Source organism: Podarcis tiliguerta, assembly GCF_965153285.1.
Source record: "Podarcis tiliguerta genome assembly, chromosome: 10".
NCBI lineage: Eukaryota > Metazoa > Chordata > Lepidosauria > Squamata > Lacertidae > Podarcis > Podarcis tiliguerta.
In genome coordinates this window covers 66,940,075-66,963,048 of record NC_139543.1, presented here as the reverse complement: position 1 = coordinate 66,963,048, position 22,974 = coordinate 66,940,075, and the positions used below count along the sequence as shown (strand labels likewise).

At 46.3% G+C, this 22,974-nt stretch overlaps 1 protein-coding gene across 4 annotated transcripts in view; it reads left to right on the top strand.

The window, feature by feature from the left end:
* Positions 1–22,974, top strand: part of PLXNA4 (plexin A4) — a 618,767-nt gene that overhangs the window by 317,980 nt on the left and 277,813 nt on the right. For 3 of the 4 annotated variants that reach the window (XM_083401717.1, XM_083401718.1, XM_083401719.1), the window contains one exon: positions 11,761–11,892. In XM_083401717.1, coding sequence (XP_083257843.1) covers positions 11,761–11,892 — 132 coding nt within the window. Of the gene's footprint in view, positions 1–4,910; positions 5,044–11,760; positions 11,893–22,974 lie in introns of those variants that run through there. The other variant, XM_083401720.1, reaches the window with a different exon arrangement.

Here is a 22,974-nt window from a genome sequence, read left to right as displayed (position 1 = left end):
GGTCATCATTGCATTCCATGTGCGTGAGGCAGGCATGATCTCATCCCCAACTGAAGAACAGTGTCTGGCCTGCCAGCTTTGCAAGTAGAGTCGCTGCAAGAACAGTTTCCAAGCATCACGTCATATGCATCCTCATGCAGTCAGCAGCACATGCGGACAGATTCCCATATGTGTTTATGTAGATGAAAGTGCTGCTAAACCAGCTAGGGCTTCCTGATAGGAAAGATTAGGAATGAATTATCGGGCTCCCTCAGGCTTCAGGGTGCCTAAGCAAGCAGTTGATTCCAAACAGGCAAAACTGAGGCTATAGCAAACAGAAGAAGGAGAAAGAAGGAGAAGGAGAAGGAGAAGGAGGAGGAGGAGGAGGAGGAGGAGGAGAACAACAACAACAACAACAACAACAACAACAACAACAACAACAACAACTTATTATTTATACCCTCCCACTCTGGGCTGCTCCCAATCGAATATTAAAAACACAATAAAGCATTAAACATTAAAAACTTCCCTAAACAGGGCTGCCTTCAGATGTCTTCTAAAAGTCAGATACTTGCTTATTTCCTTGACATCTGGTGGGAGGGCGTTCCACAGGGCGGGCACCACTACCAAGAAGGCCCTCTGCCTGGTTCCCTGTAGCTTTGCTTCTCACAGTGAGGGAACCGCCAGAAGGCCCTCAGCACTGGATCTCAGTGTCCAGGCAGAACAATGGGGGTGGAGATGCTCGTTCTGTCAAACAGCTCTTACTGTCAGAAAGTTCTTCCTGATGTTTAGTCGGAATCTCCTTTCTTGTGACTTGAAACCATTGTTCAGGTCCTACCCTCTGAAGCAGGGGAAAGCAAACAAACGACTCCTGGGAATGAAGGGTGCGTGGAAATGAGGCTCAGTGAGTAAAAAATTACAGTCATCCATCATGCAGTTTAAATGACCATTGGACATGCTTTAAATTATATTCTATAGTAAGAGCTCGGGTGGCGCTGTGGGTTAAACCACAGAGCCTAGGACTTGCTGATCAGAAGGTCAGTGGTTCGAATCCCCACGATGGGGTGAGCTCCCATTGCTCAGTCCCTGCCCCTGCCAACCTAGCAGTTCGAAAGCACGTCAAACTGCAAGTAGATAAATAGGTACTGCTCCGGCGGGAAGGTAAATGGTGTTTCCGTGCACTGCTCTGGATTCGCCAGAAGCGGCTTTGTCATGCTGGCCAGATGACCCGGAAGCTGTACGCCGGCTCCCTCGGCCAATAAAGCGACATGAGCGCCACAACCCCAGAGTCGGTCACGACTGGACCTAATGGTCAGGGGTCCCTTTACCTTTACCTTAAGAGCTATTTGATGGTGGAACAGATGCCCTCAGAAGGTTATGGACTCCCCTTCCATGGAGGTCTTTAAGCAGAGGTTGGATGGCCGTCTTTCAGGGCTGCTTTAACTGGGATTCCTGCATTGTAGTTGGGCCTAGAGGATGCTTCGGGTCTCTTCCAGCTCTACAAGTCTACTATTCTGTGATTATAATACCTTAGAAGCTCAGTGCAGAGAATCCACAGCCACCGACATTCTTTGCATACTACATGCCCTGCAGGACACTGTGTGCGAAGCTCCGTCGAAGGTGGAACTCCATTGCCCAATGTCACAAACCCCCAGGAAGGGTAAGGCCTGCTCCTCCTGGCAGAGGCCGGCTGCTTCTGGGGTGAGCCCAGCCTCGGCTAATGGATGCCTTGGCAGGGCTCCTTGCTCGCTGAATGCTTGCTCTTGGCAGGCTGTTACCTTGAAAAATGAGCTCTCCCGAGCTTGCCTCTTGTTGCTACAAACGGACGCTTCCATTGATTAGCACAAGCCTTGTAAGTGTCTAATTTATCAATCAGCCAGCGCGGTGGGAGTGTGTGTAAACCAAGATTTCAAAAATTATGTCATCTGTCAATTGACTGGGGAATGTGATTGTTGTGTGGGCTTGGCGCGGAGGGCCCTCACTCAGAGGAGAGATGAAATGGAGGTGAATTGAATCACCTCCCACCGTGGCCGGCGGCCCAAGACTATCGCTGGCCTTCATGGTACAGGACTCTGAGCCTGGTGAAATGGGAGGTAAGCCCAGGATGTTCTCCCCTGGGAACTTGCTGAGATGAGCAAGAGCTCTCCTTCTGCATAAGAAATTCCTCGTGGGTTGTGTCCATGGGGATGTCCCCAGTACAGTGGTACCTCAGGTTAAGTACTTAATTCGTTCTGGAGGTCCGTTCTTAACTGAAACTGTTCTTAACCTGAAGCACCACTTTAGCTAATGGGGCGTCCTGCTGCCGCCGCGCCGCCGGAGCACGATTTCTGTTCTTATCCTGAAGCAAAGTTCTTAACCTGAAGCACTATTTCTGGGTTAGCGGAGTCTGTAACCTGAAGCGTATGTAACCCGAGGTACCACTGTACATGAAGGCTCTTGTGGCAACCACACAGGGTCCCCGGACGTTTAATGGTCTATTGATCCCTGTGCCACCACTGTGCTCACTTCCCTGCTGCCAGCAACCTGTTGTTGTTGTTGTTTAGACATTTAGTCGTGTCCGACTCTTCGTGACCCCATGGACCAGAGCACGCCAGGCCCTCCTGTCTTCCACTGCCTCCCGCAGTTTGGTCAAACTCATGCTGGTAGCTTTGAGAACACTGTCCAACCATCTCGTCCTCTGTCGTCCCCTTCTCCTTGTGCCCTCCATCTTTCCCAACATCAGGGTCTTTTCCAGGGAGTCTTCTCTTCTCATGAGGTGGCCAAAGTATTGGAGCCTCAGCTTCACAATCTGTCCTTCCAGTGAGCACTCAGGGCTGATTTCCATAAGAGTGGATAGGTTTGATCTTCTTGCAGTCCATGGGACTCTCAAGAGTCTCCTCCAGCACCAAAATTCAAAAGCATCAATTCTTCGGCAATCAGCCTTCTTTATGGTCCAGCTCTCACTTCCATACATCACCACTGAGAAAACCATAGCTTTAACTATAACTTTAAACACTGAGTCCAGACTGTTGTTTAAATTGAACCAAATAAACAAGTTTATTTCATAAGCCTTAACAAGTTTATGGTTTCTCCGATAATATTCCTGTTAGTTTCTTAACTTTAGTTTCTTTACCGGCCTATTCCTTCCTAATACCTTCTGACTGATTATATCAACTGACTCCTCTTAACAGATTCTCTCACTCTCTCCCACCAGACTAGCCCAACCCACTGACTTATCTTCCCCATCTCCTCTCTAACTCCAGGCTGACTTCTCAAACACCCTAACTCATAACTCTAACTCCTCCCCTTGGGTTCCCATTGGTTAGTCATTTTACAATTAGTTAACCCTTTCCTTATGAACCCAGTATGATGTCACACACCTAGGAGGGCAAACCTCCATTCACCTTAACTCCCCAGTTGTGTTTCAGGGCCCTGACAGAGGCCCCAGAGACATTCTGGAGAAATCAGGGGCTTTCTGTGCTGGCTTCGTAGAACTCAACAGGGAATGGGATACGGCCAGAATTCTAATCAGAATTAGTTGGCTCGGCCTGCCAATGGCTCTGGTTCCTCTCGTGGGCTCTGGCGCCACCTACTGTCAATCTCCCTGCCATCTGCCCTACCGGTCCCAATTCGCATCTGTTGCCCCTCCCTCTTTGGCAAAGTGCTTGATGGGACTGTGCTGTGCATGCCCTCCACTCTGTTTGCATCGCCCAAAAAACAGTGAAAAGTTTTGTGAAGAACGAGCTGCATTTTAGCTCAGTCCTTTGGACAGAACAGAGCAGACATGTCCGTTTATCAAACGAAGCACTGTCTAGATGTGAAATAAGAATGCTAATAGTTTAGTTTATTCATTCACATTCTGTCTTTGGTGACTCACAGTAGACAAAACAAGAACATCGTGAGGGAAAAGGCATCCAAATAAATAAATTGCTTCAGACTGAAATATTTCAAGGAGGCAGTGGTTCTAAAAAACAATTTTTCACAGTGTCTAAAAGCTGACAGTCTTGGGCCCACAGTCACCTATCTAGGGAGGCTTTTACATAATTTGGGCACCACAACTGAAAAGGCCCTATCCCTCAGCGTCTCTCTCATGCACACTGCTGATGGCAGGGGAACACAGAGAAGGGTCTTAGTGATGGGAGGGTATACTTTTACATTGGCTCACATACAGTATATTACATGTTCAGGAGAGGTTTATTTGAGAGGTGGCTCATTGATTATGGACATGCCAAACATTAGACATATGTGCAGTGCCTTCTTGGTGGTGGCTCCCCGGTTATAGGACACTTTGTCCAGAGAGGCTCACCTGTTGCTTATGCTTTGGCTACAAGTGATAGCCCAAAAATAAAAGAAGAAGAAGATATGTTCCATGCTAGGTGAAGACATTATTTTATTATTTCCCCAGACCTTTGAACAACTAGGGTTTTAAAAAATGCTTTCCAGTTTTTGAACTATTTTGTTTTCCTCGCTGGCTGCGTTATGGCTCTGTTTTCATGTTGCCTTATGATGGTTATGGGACCTGGGTGGCGCTGTGGGTAAAAGCCTCAGCGCCTAGGGCTTGCCGATTGAAAGGTTGGCGGTTCGAATCCCCGCGGCGGGGTGTGCTCCCATCGTTCGGTCCCAGCGGCTGCCAACCTAGCAGTTCGAAAGCACTCTTGGGTGCAAGTAGATAAATAGGGACCGCTTACTGGCAGGAAGGTAAACGGCGTTTCCGTGTGCTGCGCTGGCTCGCCAGAGCAGCTTCGTCACGCTGGCCACGTGACCCGGAAGTGTCTCCGGACAGCGCTGGCCCTCGGCCTCTTAAGTGAGATGGGCGCACAACCCTAGAGTCTGTCAAGACTGGCCCGTACGGGCAGGGGTACCTTTACCTTTACCTTTTATGATGGTTATATGCTGGCTGCTGTGATCGGTCACTTTCTGCATAGATTGATTTAGCTTTGTGGTTTGCACAGTTGTGAGGCACCCAGAGGACGTTGTTGATTGGCCGGCATACGGTGAAGATGCGGAGAGGAAGGTCCTCTGTACTGCGGTTTCTACCTTAGGTGTTTCCAGGAAAGCAGTGACCTACTTGAACTTTCTCCCTGCGTGAGTCCATGTGTGTGCAATCTATACAGTGTGCCGGAAAGGATCAGCAACGCTCCAGCCCTTTGATTTACACAGAGGCCTTGCTTTGACCTAATTTTGCATCTCGGTTGGGTGTCCGGCTTAACAAAGGGGTCAGTGGGCGATGCTTTCCTTGGATTACAACCTATGTCTTTGCCAATAGCGGAGCTCCCCAGGTGTCCTGCTGGCCGCCTCTCCAGCTGCTGCCTTGTGCTGGGATTAGAATGAGATGTGTGTGCTGCTGATATGGATTTTTAAAACATTGACTTGCTCTCAGTGTGGTGTAGTGGTTAAGAGCAGTGGACTCGTAATCTGGTGAACCGGGTTCGCTTCCCCGCTCCTCCACATGCAGCTGCTGGGTGACCTTGGGCCAGTCACACTTCTCTGAAGTCTCTCAGCCTCAATCACCTCACAGAGTGTTTGTTGTGGGGGAGGAAGGGAAAGGAGATTGTTAGCAGCTTTGAGACTCCTTCGGGTAGTGATAAAGTGGGATATCAAGTCCAAACTTTTCTTCTTCCTCCTCCTCCTCCTCCTCCTCCTCTTCTTCAGTTGTGGAGAAAGGAAGTTGGCTGGCAAGCTTGGCTGTGTGTTGGAGGGGGGGTCAGCACCACTGAGCGCTAGATGATACCTTGAGTCACCCCAAGCCCCCTCCATTCTGGTGCATTCGGGAGGATTTGCACTCATGATGGAATCAGGCTGGTTCTGTGCAATCTTGATTTTCACACGAGTCTGGGCCTGGAAAAGATTCAAGGCCAACACACTGTTTCTAGTTGGTGCACGCCCCAGAGCTTCTTGCTAAAATCCTGCAACTTTCTATACCACAATTTCTTTTGGGTTTGGGTTTGTGTGCTTTGCCTTGCTTCTGTTGTGCTATTAGTGCAAAAAATACCCCTCCAAGCAAGGGACGTGGGTGGGGCTGTGGTCTAAACCACAGAGCCTAGGGCTTGCCGATTAGAAGGTCGGCAGTTCCAATCCCCATGACGGGATGGCCTTGTTTTGCCATCCTAGGCTTCATCAGTAGAACAGGCTCTAGGTAATGCAAATGAATACAATATTGTAATCTCACACATTTTTACAGCAAAATTAATAAAAAAAACCCCATAAACAATTGTACATACCATATGTAATATTACAGGGTAGTGCTTTTTTTCATTGAACTTTATGAGACTTGAAATCTACAATTTGATACAATGCATAGTGTTTATTACTTACTATAAAGCAAGCATAGGGACGCGGGTGGCGCTGTGGGTAAAAGCCTCAGTGCCTAGGGCTTGCCGATCGAAAGGTCGGCGGTTCGAATCCCCGTGGCGGGGTGCGCTCCCGTTGCTCGGTCCCAGCGCCTGCCAACCTAGCAGTTCGAAAGCACCCCCGGGTGCAAGTAGATAAATAGGGACCGCTTACTAGCGGGAAGGTAAACGGCGTTTCCGTGTGCAGCTCTGGCTCGCCAGATGCAGCTTGTCACGCTGGCCACGTGACCCGGAAGTGTCTGCGGACAGCGCTGGCTCCCGGCCTATAGAGTGAGATGAGCGCACAACCCTAAAGTCTGGCAAGACTAGCCCATACGGGCAGGGGTACCTTTACCTTTACCTTTATAAAGCAAGCATAGGCAAACTCGACCCTCCAGATGTTTTGGAACTACAACTCCCATCATCCCTAACAGGACAAGTGGTCAGGGATGATGGGAACTGTAGTCTCCAAACATCTGGAGGGCTGAGTTTGCCTATGCCTGCTATAAAGGCTTCCTCCTCATAGCAGCAGCTGCAAATTCTAGCCCAGACATTACCTGGGATTTGGGGGAAGAACCCTGAATCTTCCTTGGCAGCGATCTTCACTTTGCAGAGTTTGCAAATCGCCCTTGCGGCTGCCTCCTGCAAGGGAAGACGCAGCCCGAGTTTTATTGCCAATTGATTGGCTGTTAGCAGACATTAGACAAATTAGAGCAGGCCATTAAGCCTGGACGGAGGAGCGTAAATGAGGGAAAGATGGTGCCTCGCTTCCAGTGACCCCCTCCCCTTCCTCCTGATGGTAGCCTGCCCTCCCCAATCAGCAGGATCAATAAAGCGACATCATGTAGCCCGAATCAATGGAACAGCTGGAATGCCTCACATATATAACGGCCTCGGTGTTAGATCATATGCTCAGGACCTGCTTCCTCTCACCACCTTGGGAATGGCAACCAGCAAAGAGTTACGGCCCGTCCTTTGGGGGACATTAGATTCATAAACTAGGGGAGGGAAACCGATATTGGAAAAGCAATAAGGCATTAGGGAGGCATCTCTGCAGTCGTAATGCTCTGGCCGGCTTGCACTCAGGGCAGCCTGGATTGATGCGCTGAGCACCAGGCCTAGTTGCGCCTTGTCGAAACGGAACTTTCTTTTTTCTTTTAAAAATCATTTTAATTAAGTTTTCCATTTTAACAACCCAATCCAATCACATTAAATCTTCCAAATTATACATATACGTATCAAATAATGCAAATATTCTGCCAAATTATAATTTTTTTGTTGGGACTTCCCATGCTTCAAGTTCGGAGGGGGAGCTCTGATCATCTCATATCTCTGCTGCTTTTGATAGTCATTTCTAATAGTTCCTGTTGTTAACCTTCTTTCTTTCACGACCTCTGAGTTGTTCCCACAAGTGAGTTGAAGTAAAATGATATGTGTCGAAACAGCGCTTTCAGCCGCTTTAATCCGACAGTTTCTAATTAGATTAATTTATGAAAGGTCCGTAGGAAGGGAATAAGGCCTGGGGCTTTGAGATGGGGTGGCACACCCAATGGGCAGGGTTGCCAGGCTTTTGGCATGGACCTTGTTTACCTTGTTGATTCATTTTAGATACTTAAAATCCCATCCCACTTCATTCCACCAGTGGGAGAGCTGTGAAGTGGAGCTTGCTCCATCAGTTTTGCTGTGAGAAGTCCGCTCCATCAGGGACCTCCTGGCCCTGAACTGTGCCAGCTGGTCATTTCTCTACAAATCTATGATTCTATGATGGTTTAGACATTGGTGCCTGAGTTTCCATTTTCCTCTTTCCTCCCTGCCCCTTTCGCCTTGTGTGTCATGCTTTATTAGATTCCTAAACCTGCGGGTTGGGACAGTCTAGTTTTGATCATATGTAATCTGCTGAGACAAGCAGAGACATCACCTTGCCGACAAAGGTCCGTATAGTTAAAGCCATGGTTTTCCCAGTACTGATGTATGGAAGTGAGAGCTGGACCATAAAGAAGGCTGATGGGCGAAGAATGGATGCTTTTGAATTATGGTGCTGGAGGATACTCTTGAGAGTCCCATGGGCTGCAAGAAGATCAAACCTCTCCATTCTGAAGGAAATCAGCCCTGAGTGCTCACTGGAAGGACAGATCCCGAAGCTGACGCTCCAATACTTTGGCCACCTCATGAGAAGAGAAGACTCCCTGGAAAAGACCCTGATGTTGGGAAAGATGGAGGACACAAGGAGAAGGGGACGACAGAGGACGAGATGGTTGGACAGTGTTCTTGAAGCTGCCAACATGAGTTTGTCCAAACTGCGGGAGGCAGTGGAAGACAGAAGTGCCTGGCGTGCTCTGGTCCATGGGGTCATGAAGAGTCAGACACGACTAAATGACCAAACAACAACAATCTGCTGGGGGAGCCTTTACGGCTGTAGAGCAGGGTATAAATGTTCTAAACCAGCGGTTCTCAAACTTTTCCTTTTCTTTTCTGGGCCACGCTTTCAGAATGAAAATTTGCATGCGCCACGCCGAATTCTTTATCGGTAAGAAATACGTTGGAAAACAAACATAAACAACTCCCAGCAGTGTTCTCCACATGAGTTTGTGCTCTTTTTCATCAGCACGTGAAAAAAAAAAACCACCAGCATTTTAATGCACCTCTCTCCTAACATGCCCCATTTTTAATGCATTTCCCCTTGGCTAATATGCTGTGAGTAAAACCTCAGCGCCTAGGACTTGCCGATCGTCAGGTCGGCGGTTCGAATCCCCACGGCGGGGTGCGCTCCCGTTGCTCGGTCCCAGCGCCTGCCAACCTAGCAGTTCGAAAGCACCCCCGGGTGCAAGTAGATAAATAGGGACCGCTTACTAGCGGGAAGGTAAACGGCGTTTCCGTGTGCTGCGCTGGCTCGCCAGATGCAGCTTGTCATGTGACCCGGAAGTGTCTTCGGACAGCTCTGGCCCCCGGCCTCCTAAGCGAGATGGGCACGCAACCCCAGAGTCGGACATGACTGGCCCATACGGGCGGGGGTACCTTTACCTTTTTAATATACATATTTTTACACCTTCCACTAATACAATCATACCTCGGGTTGAAGTAGCTTCGGGATGAATGTTTTCAGGTTGCGCTCCGTGGCGACCCGGAAGTAACGGAGCGCGTTACACCCGGGTTTTGCCTCTTGCGCATGCGCAGACGCTCAAAATGACGTCACACGCATGCGCGGGAGCGGCAAAATGCCACCCGCGCATGCGTAGATGCACAGTCGCGTCTTACATTTACTTCAGGATGCGAACAGGGCTCCGGAACGGATCCCGTTCGTATCCAAAGGTATAACTGCACTGGCATGTTATTTTCACCAATACATGCATTTATTTATTTATTTTACTACGCTGCAAAAATTCAGAGAAGCACACGTTTCGAAAGGATGGCTGTGTTTTGGTCCGCGTATTGCATTGGGAAGCGTGACTTCGTTCGCTCTGACTTTGCATGGAAACTGAATTGGGATCTCTCCCCTGCCCCATCTATAGCTGCAGCCTTCGTTCTCCCTGGCCTTTGGCCATGATGACAGCAGATGGTGGCTGCTGCGGTCTCAAGCTCTAGGAAGTCTGCCCCCAAAGGATTCCCCCTATTACCCCGGAGCTGCTGGAATTCTTCCTGCCTTGACGTTGTGCTGCCTGGCATCAGCTTAGCCTAGCCTAGCGAGGAGTATCCTTTGGCCAGGCTAGAGAGGGGTGGAGAGCGATGGCGCCTGCACCTTTAAAGATTAATAGTATTGTTCGCTCATTAAGGAGATCATTCAGGGCCAGGTTGAAGCTGGAAGGCTAGAACACAAGCATCTGTTTGCTGCTGGGAGAGGATATTAATTGCCTTGATACTTCAGTGGGTATAAATACGACCGCCAGCCCCAGATAGCATCCGAACAAACAAACAAACAAGCAAACAAACAGATGCCAGCAGGGTCCCTCGGATGGCTGACCTTTGCAGAGAGCCGGGCGGCTGTTTTTAATAGCAGCCTTCCTGGCAGAATAGAAATGCGTGGCGGGAGGGCTCAGGGGAAATGGAATTAATGTCCTTACGTCAGGGTCCTTCAGGGCTGCCAGATTGGCTATGGGGCGGGACTTTGAAAGTGGAGACTGGTTGCAGGGTGGATTTGATTTAATTCAAATTGATTTAAATCATGGTTTAAATCACTAGTCAGTAAGACTTGATTTAAATCTTTCTTTCTTTCTTTCTTTCTTTCTTTCTTTCTTTCTTTCTTTCTTTCACAGAAAGACTCATTCTTGCTGGTATAATCTTAATATTTACAGCCCTATGAAGGTTTCGTTTTTGGAATAATAAATTTTCAGAGTAGTTTTATTACCATAAATACATAGGCAGGTGATTGTGAAATTACGGCGAGGTTTAATAAGTTAACTATTTATATTTGGAGAACTTTTCTGCTGTACTTCATTGGGAGGAGGAAAATAATCATTTCCTTAATAACCAGTTAAACTCTTTAACTAAAACAATCACATTATAGCATATGTATCCATGTTTGTTAACTGATGGGGTTAAAACTTTTTTTTTTTTAAAAAAAAAAACAGACTGCGTTTTAGCAAACATTTGGACTATAATGTAACAAATAGAAGACTATATTTAAAAAGATTTTTCCTCCAAAAGAATTTTATTTTTAAATTAAAATCCGATTTAAATTTTTAAAAATTCAATTTTTTAATTAATTAAAAAAAAATCATTGATTTTTATTGACCCTGGCCAGTTGGCTCTGTGTGAGTGACTGAGGCTGAAGACTAAGACATATATATGAATGTTATCTGTTCAGGACAGATAACAAGAAGTCCTTCTTTGCACAGTGCTTGGTTAAACTGTGGAACTCATTCCAGCAGGAGGCAGTTGCGTGGTGAGTTCCGCCCCCCCCCCCACTGGAAATAAAGACACATGACACAATTATTAAGGTTAATGGGCTAAATAAGGCCACAACTTTATTGGTTACAGGTGATGAGCGGTATTGGCTTAGGCATTGGTCCTAACCTGATGCAAGCTTTGCCCTTTATATGGTTGTAAAGAGTGCAGAGAGAATAATTGGGTGCACTCTTCCCACCTTGGATCAAATCTATGCTTCCAGGTGCCATAAGAAAGCCGCAGAGATAGCGCAGGATAGAGCGCACCCCGGAAATGATCTCTTTCAGCTTCTGCCTTCTGGAAGAAGGTACAGGGTTATAAAGACTAGGACTAGCTGCCTGAGAAACACTTTCTATCTGGTTTTAAATGCAGTGTAATGAGTCTCTATGTGTGTATATTGTATTCAGTTATGGGGCATCAGAGTTTTTAGGGGCTAACCAGGCTAGGATAGTTGGAATAGCAGGCTTGTTGGTTTTTGAATGTCTGATGTAGATTTTTTTCAATTTGATTGTTCTGTATGGGACAATAACAATAAAGATTATCATATCGTATGGTTCCTTTGCCTTATGTCTCCCTTTTTTGGTTTTCGCAGATCCGTGTTGATGGACCCATCAGAGGTGCCCTCGAGTATGAGATTGTCCAGGTGGTGGATACCGGTCCAATCTTGCGGGACATGGCTTTTTCCGTGGATCACAAGCATCTGTACCTCATGTCTGATAAGCAGGTGAGTGGTGTGGCTATCGTGCGCTGTCATCCTTTAACTCCAGGAATAATTGTGTGCTCGTTTTTCTTCTCCAATTAGAGAGTCTTGTGGACAGGCACAGCCTCTTCCCTTTAGCAAACTCTGGATCATGTTTCGCAGTGGGACTTCATCTTGTTTCGCTCTGACCTTAAAGAGGCAACAAGGAACCAGCACTGCTACTGAGGCCACATAATACCCGTTCTGTTTCTGTATGAAATCGGTCTTTGGAACTCCCTGCCTATTGATATCAGCTAGGCACCTTCACTGGACTCTTCTTGGTGCCTGCCAAAAACATTTTTATTTAGGCAGGCCTACCCAGATACTATGGGATGCGGGTGGCGCTGTGGGTTAAACCACAGAGCCTAGGACTTGCCGATCAGAAGGTCGGCGCTTCAAATCCCCGTGACGGGGTGAGCTCCCGTTGTTTGGTCCCTGCTCCTACCAACCTAGCAGTTCGAAAGCACACTAGTGCAAGTAGATAAATAGGTACCGCTCCAGCGGGAAGGTAAACGGCATTTCCGTGTGCTGCTCTGGTTTGCCAGAAGCGGCTTAGTCATGCTGGCCACATGACCCGGAAGCTGTCTGCGGACAAACACTGGCTCCCTCGGCCAATAAAGCGAAATGAGCGCCGCAACCCCAGAGTCGGTCACGACTGGACCTAATGGTCAGGGGTCCCTTTACCTTTACTTACCCAGATACTTAGAATGCTAATGTGCCTTTAGTTTATTCCTCATTTTAGGTTTTTTTAAAAGTGTTTTAATTGTTTTTACTCACAATTTTATTATTTTCACAAACAACTTTGAGGGGTTTTTTCCCACTCAAGTAGTATATAAATGTCATTAAATGAATGAATAGCAGATGTAGAGGTGTTCAGCAGGTACCAAGAAGAGTACAGTGAAACTGCCTCCATGGTGTCAATGCGCAGGGAGTTTCGAAGTTCACCTGCTGCCACACACAAAGACTGATTACTTGCAAATGCAGAACATGTATTATGTGGTGCCTTGAACAGTGCCAGTTCTGTGGATCATAGTGGTCTTCAGTTTAGCTCTTTACACACCAGTGACAATTTAAAGAAATAAAAGCCTTGTGGAAACTCATCAGCATTTTAGTGGATAAATAAAATAACAGCTTCAACTTCGATTTATGTTTACTTCTTCTTGCTATTTTGTGTCGGTACTAAAGCTTGTGGTGGAAAGTGCTGTGATTTGCCATCTTGTCGCAACTATCCAACTTTCATTTTCAACTTTTTGGGGCGAAGGAAGCCCAGCCTGAAATGTGGTGTCCATCTGAGCAGCCTGCTCTTGTGTGTGTTTACTTGGTAGTGCTCCCACTCTGTTTCATGGGACTTACTCCTAGGTAGGAGCAGGTGGGGCTCATCAACCTGGGAAGGAAGGAAAACTCTGATCCTAAACCACCTCTGGCTTGGGGCTATAATCATTCATGAGAAAGCATTTGGGAGTAAACTCAAAATGAAAACCCGTACCGGCTGCCCTGCAGAACATATTTGGGAGTTACTGACCTCTGCAGCCACAGCAGGCGCTGTGATTCTGCAATGGTTTGACTTCACCTCTAGAGGCGCACTCCATTGTCTCTAGAGACAGAGGAATGCCAGCAACTCGCAGGTTGGGTACACAAAATTGCAGCAAACATTTTGCGCCATATATGTTCATCCTCTCCCTGTGGTGCGTTTTCTCTTCCTCTCCCTTTCACCAAACTTTCCTTCTCTCTCTCTCTCCCCCCCTCTCTCTCGTTCTCCTCTTTTAAATAGTCCAGAACAAATGAAATGGAACGGGTGGAATTAGTGCTGTCAATGGCATATTGCAAATGAGAGTCAATGACACGATCCCAAGTTGAAGACCAAAGTTCTAGAGCCCTGGTTCCAAAACTGGGTGGTACCACACCCTGCGGGTGGTGATATCACATTGGGTGTGGTGCTAAGAGGCACTGAGGTTGCAGGGGCCGTAAATGACTTTCAGACTTTGCAAACCTGGTATTCTTTGAAAATCTTGTTCATCAGTTCTGTGGAATGAATCAAATAGTTTTAATTGGGTTTTGAACAAATGTGCAATTAACTGCTACTGCTTTGAATTTTACTGTGGTGTTGTCTTACTTAGTGCGCCGTGCAAACCATTGTTCTGAGTAATAGCATAAGAGGGCACTAGGGATGAGTTCAGTGCTGGATTTACATATAAGCTAAACAACCTATAGCTTAGGGCCCCACTCTCTTGGGGGCCCCCCAAAATTAAAAAGTATTTCACTATTAATATGCCTCTTCTTAATTGTATTTCAGTTCAACAATTACTTTGATAAAATACATATTTTGTTATGTTCAAATGACTTTAGACACCTATTAGGTCCATAAATTACCATATAGCATATATTCAACACACAAAAAACAGCGACAATTTGTTGTTGACAAAGGACAACTGGACATATAAAGGGCCCCAATTACCTTCAGTAGCTTAGGGCCTCATCAAACCTAAGTCTGGCCCTGGATGAGTTTTTGGAGCCAATGGGGAAGTGGTCTGAAAAGGTTTGGGAACCACTGGGCAAGAAGATTTGTGTTTGTCCCATGCAGTGGTGTAGCGTAGGGGGTGCAGAGGGGGCCGGCCGCACCGGGCGCAACATCTGGGGGTTAGGGTTAGGGGGCGCAAATCCACGGGTTAGGGGGCGCAAGTCCGCGGGTTAGGGGGCGCAAATTACTTGCCTTGCCCCGGGTGCTGACAACCCACGCTATGCCACTGGTCCCATGGGTACCTACCATGTGCTTTCAAGGGTGCCTGTTATTACCTCATCCTTCTCCACTGCCATGAATATTCATATACCAAATATGAGCTGTATAGGAAAGAGAGGTGCCGTTTTATCCATTCATCTTCATTAGCTACTTAGCCATAAGCTATAATTCATGGGCTGTGAGGGCAGCGGCGACAAAGGACAGATTGCTGCTTCTTCTTCTACCTTTCTCTCTCTTTTTTTTTTGGCCCACATTTTGCATAAATGACAATCTTATCACTGCTACTTTCTGCTTCCCGTCACTCGCTATCAATCTTCCTTTTCTTATCTGGGGTCTTGAGGATAAACGAGATGAGATTCCGGCACAACGATTTGTTAAAACCCAGGTTTCCCCCTACTGCAATATAAAGTTTGTCAGATTTTTTTGGAGCAATCTGGGTGCAAGGATGTTGTTGTTTAGTCATTTAGTCGTGTCCAACTCTTTGTGACCCCATGGACCAGAGCATGCCAGGCACTCCTGTCTTCCACTGCCTCCCACAGTTTGGTCAGACTCATGTTGGTAGCTTTGAGAACACTGTCCAACCATCTCGTCCTCTGTCGTCCCCTTCTCCTTGTGCCCCCCAACATCAGGGTCTTTTCCAGGGAGTCTTCTCTTCTCATGAGATGGCCAAAGTATTGGAGCCTCAGCTTCACGATCTGTCCTTCCAGTGAGCACTCAGGGCTGATTTCCATAAGAGTGGATAGGTTTGATCTTCTTGCAGTCCATGGGACTCTCAAGAGTCTCCTCCAACACCATAATTCAAAAGGATCATTTCTTTGGCGATCAGCCTTCTTTATGGTCCAGCTCTCACTTCCATACACCAGTACTGGGAAAACCATAGCTTTAAGTATGCGGACCTTTGTCGGCAATGTGATGTCTCTGCTTTTTAAGATGCTGTCTAGGTTTGTCGTTGCTTTTATCCAAAGAAGCAGGCGTCTTTTAATTTTGTGACTGCTGTCACCATCTGCAGTGATCATGGAGCCCAAGAAAGTAAAATCTCTCACTGCCTCCATTTCTTCCCCTTCTATTTGCCAGGAGGTGATGGGACCAGTGGCCATGATCTTAGTTGTTTGATGTTGAGCTTCAGGCCATTTTAGTTCATTGATGCCCAGGATGTCAATATTTATTCTTGCCATCACGTTTTTGACCACATCCAGCTTACCAAGGTTCATGGTTCTTACGTTCCAGGTTCCTATGCAATATTTTTCTTTACAGCATTGGACTTTCCTTTCGCTTCTAGGCACATCCACAACTGAGCGACCTTTTGGCTTTGGCCCAGCCGCTTCATCAGCTTTGAATCTACTTGTACTTGTCCTCCGCTCTTCCCCAGTAGCATGTTGGACGCCTTCCGACCTGAGGGGCTCATCTTCCAGCGTCATAAGTTTTATATGCCTGTTGTTTTTGTCCATGGAGTTTTCTTGGCAGGGATACTGGAGTGGCTTGCCAGTTCCTGCTCCAGGTGGATCACGTTTAGTCAAAACTCTCCACTATGACCTGTCCATCTTGGGTGGCCCTGCATGGCATAGCCCATAGCTTCTCTGAATTATTGAAGCTCCTTCGCCATGACAAGGCAGTGATCCATGAAGGAGGTGCATGGATGAGGAGAGTTAAATCTGCCTTCCTTCTTGGGGAAAGGCCATAGCTCTGTGGTAGAGCATCTGCCTGCATGCGAAAGGTCTCGGGTTCAGCCCACCGGCACCTCCAGGTAGGGCTGGGAGAGACTGCCAGTCAGTGTCGACAATACAGCCTTTGATGGACCAATGGCCTGTGTGTGTCCACAGGTCTTCTCTGTAGGGCAAAGGAAAATTGCATTATTCAAGGGTATTGCTCAGTCATATAAGGATCCATAGATAGGGATCCTAGGAATTTTGGCCATTTCACATCAGGGAAAGATTTGCTGAAGTCATGCATCGCTTTGTGTTGGGCTTGGACCAATCAACCCTTTCTATGTACATAGATTTATTAAGGGCTTGTCTACACTCCAGCTTGTTCCATGCTTCCTAGGTTTTTCGTTTGCCCTGCAACTTTCCCCAGGAAAACCAGCTGCTCACCACTGAATTGGATCAAACGTCAATCCTTAGAAAACCCAGCTGATTTTTGTTCCAATTCAGTGGTAAACAGCGAGTTTTCCCAGTGGAAGTGTGGACAAGTGCTACTTGTATTACGTATTTGCAACCCCGAAACTCTGACTGTGCTGGTGAGCCTTTGGAAATAGACAATCTTGATCATCGCAAAGCGTATTATGCCAGACACTCATAATTCATCCTGTGGTTAGCCTATTTCCCAGACCCAACTCAGTATATGTAACAAATATATATTGGACTGGGCGTTTGGAATCCCAAGATATCAGTTTAAAGGGGTGTGTAGTCGTGTGGGTTCTTTGGTTATTCTAATTTAGGCTCTACAGCCTTTCCTTTTTTAAAAAAATATTAGTATTACATATTGTAATGGTTCTAGGGGTTGCTCGTGCGTAAATCGGTGCCAACACCTGGCTGGGTTGCCTGAGTGAACCTTTCCTGTCCGGACAGCCACTCACCCGTGGCTGTCTCAATCGCTGGCAGAATCCGTCAGTGGGCGTTTCTTGAACTTCTTCCAGAATAAAAGTTCTTTGACGCCTAGTCTCCGCCTACTCTCCCTGCGCGGAAGCCTTCTGTGCAGGGAGGATGTGGGCATCGGAGGACCCGTGCTCTCCCCGCTGGTCCCCGGCGAGGAGTCTTGGAGCCACCTCGCCGATTCCCCCATCTGCCCCCCTCCTCCACTGGTGCTACGCTGATTTCCTTCCCCAGAAGATGTGCTGCTTCTCTCCCTCCCAGGACGCTCTCCGGAATCCCTCTGGAGCCCTCCCTCTCCTCCTGGCTCCGATGGCAGTTCCCTGACACATATGCTACCCAATTGTTACTCCTGGGGCTTCTTCAAGTTATGATGAGCAGCTTGGATGCGGTTAAGAAAGGTCTCTTTGTCTAAACATGCCTGCAGGTTTAGGAGCAACGACATCGAGAGATGAGATGAGATGTGGTTTGGCGAGTTGGTCAGAGGCATGGCAAGATCAGCGTGTGCTTCGAGGCTATTAATAAGGGGGAAAGCATACCATCACGTCCTTTGGAAGCTGTCACAATTTCTCCTCCACGAATTTTGATGTTAAATATTCTCCGCACACTCAAATATTTGCTTTATATTTCCAAGTGTTAAAATATATCAGTTCAACATTCGGGGATATTTCATTCCAGCATTTCATGTTTGACAGCATTTAGTAGTTAACCATGTGTTGGCCTTTAGTATTTTATTGCATGAAGCAGCTGAAACAGCTGATATACAGTGCTATTTAAAACCTGACTGTCTTTGATGATTACGGTGCGATGTTTCCTGCAGTTTCTGCTTTATTTATTGATTTGTCCACCAACAGCAATTGTATATTGACTATTCAAATTTGTATATTCCTGTATTGCAGGGGGTTGGCTGGGGAGACCCACCCAGATGGGCAGGGTATAAGTAAAAATTATTATTATTATTATTATTATTATTATTATTATTATTATTATTATTATGACTCTCAAGGTCCTTTCAGACTCTATGATTCTATGACTAATAACTAACATTTTCTGAGTGGTGAGTGGTACAATTTTTATCTTTATTTTAAAAAACCTATATATATATATATATATATATATATTTAAAGCAAGCAGAAAACAAGCAAGCACAGTAAAATTGAACCTACATGCAGCAAACCATGAAGACAGCATTGAAAGATCTGAAGAATTTTAAATGCCTGTGAAAATTAAATAGGTACAATAAGGGCCGTAATTTAGATAACAGGCAAGTCTCTATAGGGAGGGCATTTCAAGAACTGGGGAACAACCATTGAAAAGGCTCTCTCTCTCTCTTGAGCAGCTGGCCATCTCACTTCCTTTGGTGGAGGCACCCAGAGAAGATGACCTTTGGCTCAGGGGAGGTGTTTATGGCACTAGCGGGTTTTCCAGGTTGTGTGAGAAAGTTGCTCCCTCGCATCTTCAGCAGCCAGTAACAGGGACTTTCCTATTTTTTTAAGGCACCAGTGACTACTATGCACCTAGAATCCTCCACTCCTTGTATGTAGCTTTTTGCCTAGTTTTGATATTTGACATGCAATTAAATTTAGTATCCATCAGCTCCTGAAATCTTCCGTGAGAGATTGTCAAGATAGTCAGAAGATGCCAGTAGCTCTAACGCACTCCGATTTTGCATTCTGAGATTTTTTTAAAAAAAAATCATTTCACCGCAAATTCAAATAGTCACACTGATGTCACTATAACTAGATACATAGATAGATAAATAAATAAGTAAATAGAATGTGAAACTGGAAATATCGGTGCATCTCAAATCTGTGAATATGTCTTTGATTCCCATCTCAAGTCAACTGTGGTGCAGACTCTCAATTATATTTGCACAGAGCACACTGAATTCTCTCTATTTAAGTGGGACAGCTCTGTTTATTTCTGCTATATATGTTGGTTGCATTACTACTCCCGTTTTGATCTGGGAGCTATTTTGGGGAGCGCTTTCAAAAATGGTTAATGTACAGATTAAGAATGGAACAGCGTCCCTTCCTCAAGTTTCTCCAGCCTTTTCCCAAACATCTATGGATCTGTAAGAAGGCAGAATCTTAGTCTGGGGTGCTGAGGTCCCCTCAGTTCTGTCGAATAATTGTTCTGTGGTTCTGACAGCTGTCCAGGTCTGCTTGGATTGTGTATTCCGAGAGCAATTCTGGAGTTTTGAATGCTGGAATGGATTCTGTGAATTTGAACAAAATGGGTGGGCAAATAATTGGAGGATAAAGAAAACAAAACAAAACACGAAACAGTAAACACTCACAGTGTTTAAAAACTGTATGGACTCCATGATCACTGCAGATGGTGACAGCAGTCATGAAATTAAAAGACGCCTGCTTCTTGGGAGAAAAGCTATGACAAACCTAGACAGCATCTTAAAAGCAGAGACTTCACCTTGCCGACAACGGTCCGTATACTTCAAGCTATGGTTTTCCCAATAGTGATGTATGGAAGTGAGAGCTGGACCATAAAGAAGGCTGATCGCCAAAGAAGTGATGCTTTTGAATTCTGGTGCTGGAGGAGACTCTTGAGAGTCCCATGGACTGCAAGAAGATCAAACCTCTCCATTCTGAAGGAAATCAGCCCTGAGTGCTCACTGGAAGGACAGATCCTGAAGCTGAGGCTCCAAGACTTTGGCCACCTCATGAGAAGAGAAGACTCCCTGGAAAAGACCCTGATGTTGGGGAAGATGGAGGGCACAAGGAGAAGGGGACGACAGAGGATGAGATGGTCGGACAGTGTTCTCGAAGCTACCAGCATGAGTTTGACCAAACTGCGGGAGGCAGTGGAAGACAGGAGTGCCTGGCATGCTCTGGTCCATGGGGTCACGAAGAGCCGGACACGACTAAATGACTAAACACCAACATATATTTATTTCAAAGGATATTTCTGTGGCTGCGCTATTTGATTGTTCTATTTTCTCCCTCCCTTCCCACTTTCTGCATCACATGAAATCCGATTGTTTCAGAGCCAAGCAGATTGGCCATCTTATTTCCATGCTGGGAGAGGTCGCTGCAGCAAGGACAGTTAAAGAACCCACCCCCTCCCCCTTTCTTCATTGTTGAGGAAATTAGTAACAAATCTGGAAAATCTTCATCCCTCCCTCCCGGATCTGGCAGGGGTGGGGGGCGGGGGAGGAGAGGGAGCCCCGCAGAAAGGAAATTTAAGAAGCTGATGATTACATATGAATCCTGGAAGCTCTGTAATCCCAGACTTGGTTAAACAGCTGTCTCCTCTAATTCCACTGACAGCCAGACCCCCTTCTCCTGGAGACCTCCCATTTTCCAGGTCATTTCCAAGCACTGGTTTGTTAACCGATTTCCCCCCTCTAGATTTGCTATTACTCTGTCCAATTCTGGCAGCAACCAATACCAACAATCAGCTGGGGAAGTGCAAATCTAATCTAAGCAGCTCGTGGAGGGGAGCAGTGAGGGCTGGGGTCTTTTCCCATCTAAGGCTCTGCATGGCTTCAGAAGAGCCCTGGTACGTGCTGAAAATGCATTTTTTTTGAGCCAATGCTCGAGGGAAATGAAATGGAGCAAAGGAAAAGCAGACATGTACCATAAAGGCAACCCCTTCCCTAGATGTAAAAAATAAAAATAAAAATGCATGAGGAAGTATCGAGGGATAGCAGCCAGATTTCCGAGAAGACAAGGGATCTGTCGTGCTTTTGTAATTCTTCAGAAAGTTTGGTGGTGTTATCCGCATCCTTTCTTTTAATGGGAAATGCAACTTTCTTCTATAGCGTAGCATGACAAGATGGAGGAATTGTGTTAGCTGCCTTGGGCATGTCAAGTAAATTCTACTCATAATAGAACTTGGTCAGACCACAGGTGGAATACTGTGTCCAGTTCTGGGCACCACAATTTAAGAAGGATATGATAATCTTTATTGTCATTGTCCCATACAGAACATGGAAATTGAAAAATCTCCATAAGACATTCAAAAACCAACAAGCCTGCTATCCTAGCTATCCCAACCTGGTTAGGCCCTTAAAACTCTGATACCCCATTTTTAAATACAATATACTCCCATAGAGACTCCTTACACTGCGTTTAAAACCAAAATCCCATCTGGATAAAAACTGTTTCTCAGGTGGCTAGTCCTAGTCTTTATAACCCTGTACCTTCTTCCAGAAGGCAGAAGCTGAAAGAGATCATTTCCGGGGTGCGCACTATCCTGCGCTATCTCCGCAGTTTTCTTATAGCACCTGGACGCATAGATTTGATCAAAGGTGGGAAGAGTGGACCCAATTATTCTCTCTGCAGTCTTAATAGCAAGTTGAAACGTGTGCAGAGGAGAGCGACCAAGATGATCAAGGGTTTAGAAACTAAGCCTTATGAGGTGCTGTTGAAGGAGCTGGGTATGTTTAGCCTGGAAAAGAGGAGACTGAGAAGAGATATGAGCGCCACCTTCAAATATCTAAAGGGCTCTCGCATGAAGGATGGAGCAAGCTTGTTTTCTCTTGCTCCGGAAGGTAGGACTCAAACCCATGGTTTCAAGTTACAAGAAAGGAGATTCCAGTTAAACATCAGGAAGAACTTTCCAACAGTAAAAGCTGTTGGACAGTGGAATCGACTCCCTCAGGAAGTGATGGACTCTCCTTCCTTGGAGATTTTAATACAGAGGTTGGGTGGCCATCTGTCATGGATGATTTTGTTGACATTCCTTCATTGCAGGGGGGACTAGAGACTAGAGACAATTCTATGATTCTATTATTCTATAGTAGACCCACTGAAATCAATGCCCATTAATGTCAACAGTTCTGCTCTGAATAGAATAGAATTTATTATTTATACCCCGCCCATCTGGCTGGGTTTCCCCAGCCACTCTGGGCAGCTTCCAACAGAGTATTAAAATACAGTGGTCTGTTAAACATTAAAAGCTTCCCTAAACAGGGCTGCCTTCAGATGTCTTCTAAAAGTCTGGTAGTTGTTGTTCTCTTTGAAATCTGGTGGGAGGGTGTTCCACAGGGCGGGTGCCACTACTGAGAAGGCCCTCTGCCTGGTTCCCTGTAACTTGGCTTCTCGCAATGAGGGAACTGCCGAAGGCCCTCAGAGCTGGACCTCAGTGTCCGGGCAGAACACTGCATAGGGCTAACATTGTATTTGACCATATCTAGCTAGCAAATATCCAACTGGGTGCTGTTGAGAAAGTCAGTAAAGATGGACCTTGTCTGATCCAGTGAGGATATTCATAAAACACACTTGAGCATTCAAGCATTCAATAATAACCATAGAATCATAGAATCATAGAGTTGGAAGAGACCACAAGGGCCATCGAGTCCAACCCCCTGCCAAGCAGGAAACACCATCAGAGCACTCCTGACATATGGTTGTCAAGCCTCTGCGTAAAGACCTCCAAAGAAGGAGACTCCACCACACTCCTTGGCAGCAAATTCCACTGTCGAACAGCTCTTACTGTCAGGAAGTTCTTCCTAATGTTTAGGTGGAATCTTCTTTCTTGTAGTTTGGATCCATTGCTCCGTGTCCGCTTCTCTGGAGCAGCAGAAAACAACCTTCCTCCCTCCTCTATGTGACATCCTTTTATATATTTGAACATGGCTATCATATCACCCCTTAACCTCCTCTTCTCCAGGCTAAACATGCCCAGCTCCCTTAGCCGTTCCTCATAAGGCATCGTTTCCAGGCCTTTGACCATTTTGGTTGCCCTCCTCTGGACACGTTCCAGTTTGTCAGTGTCCTT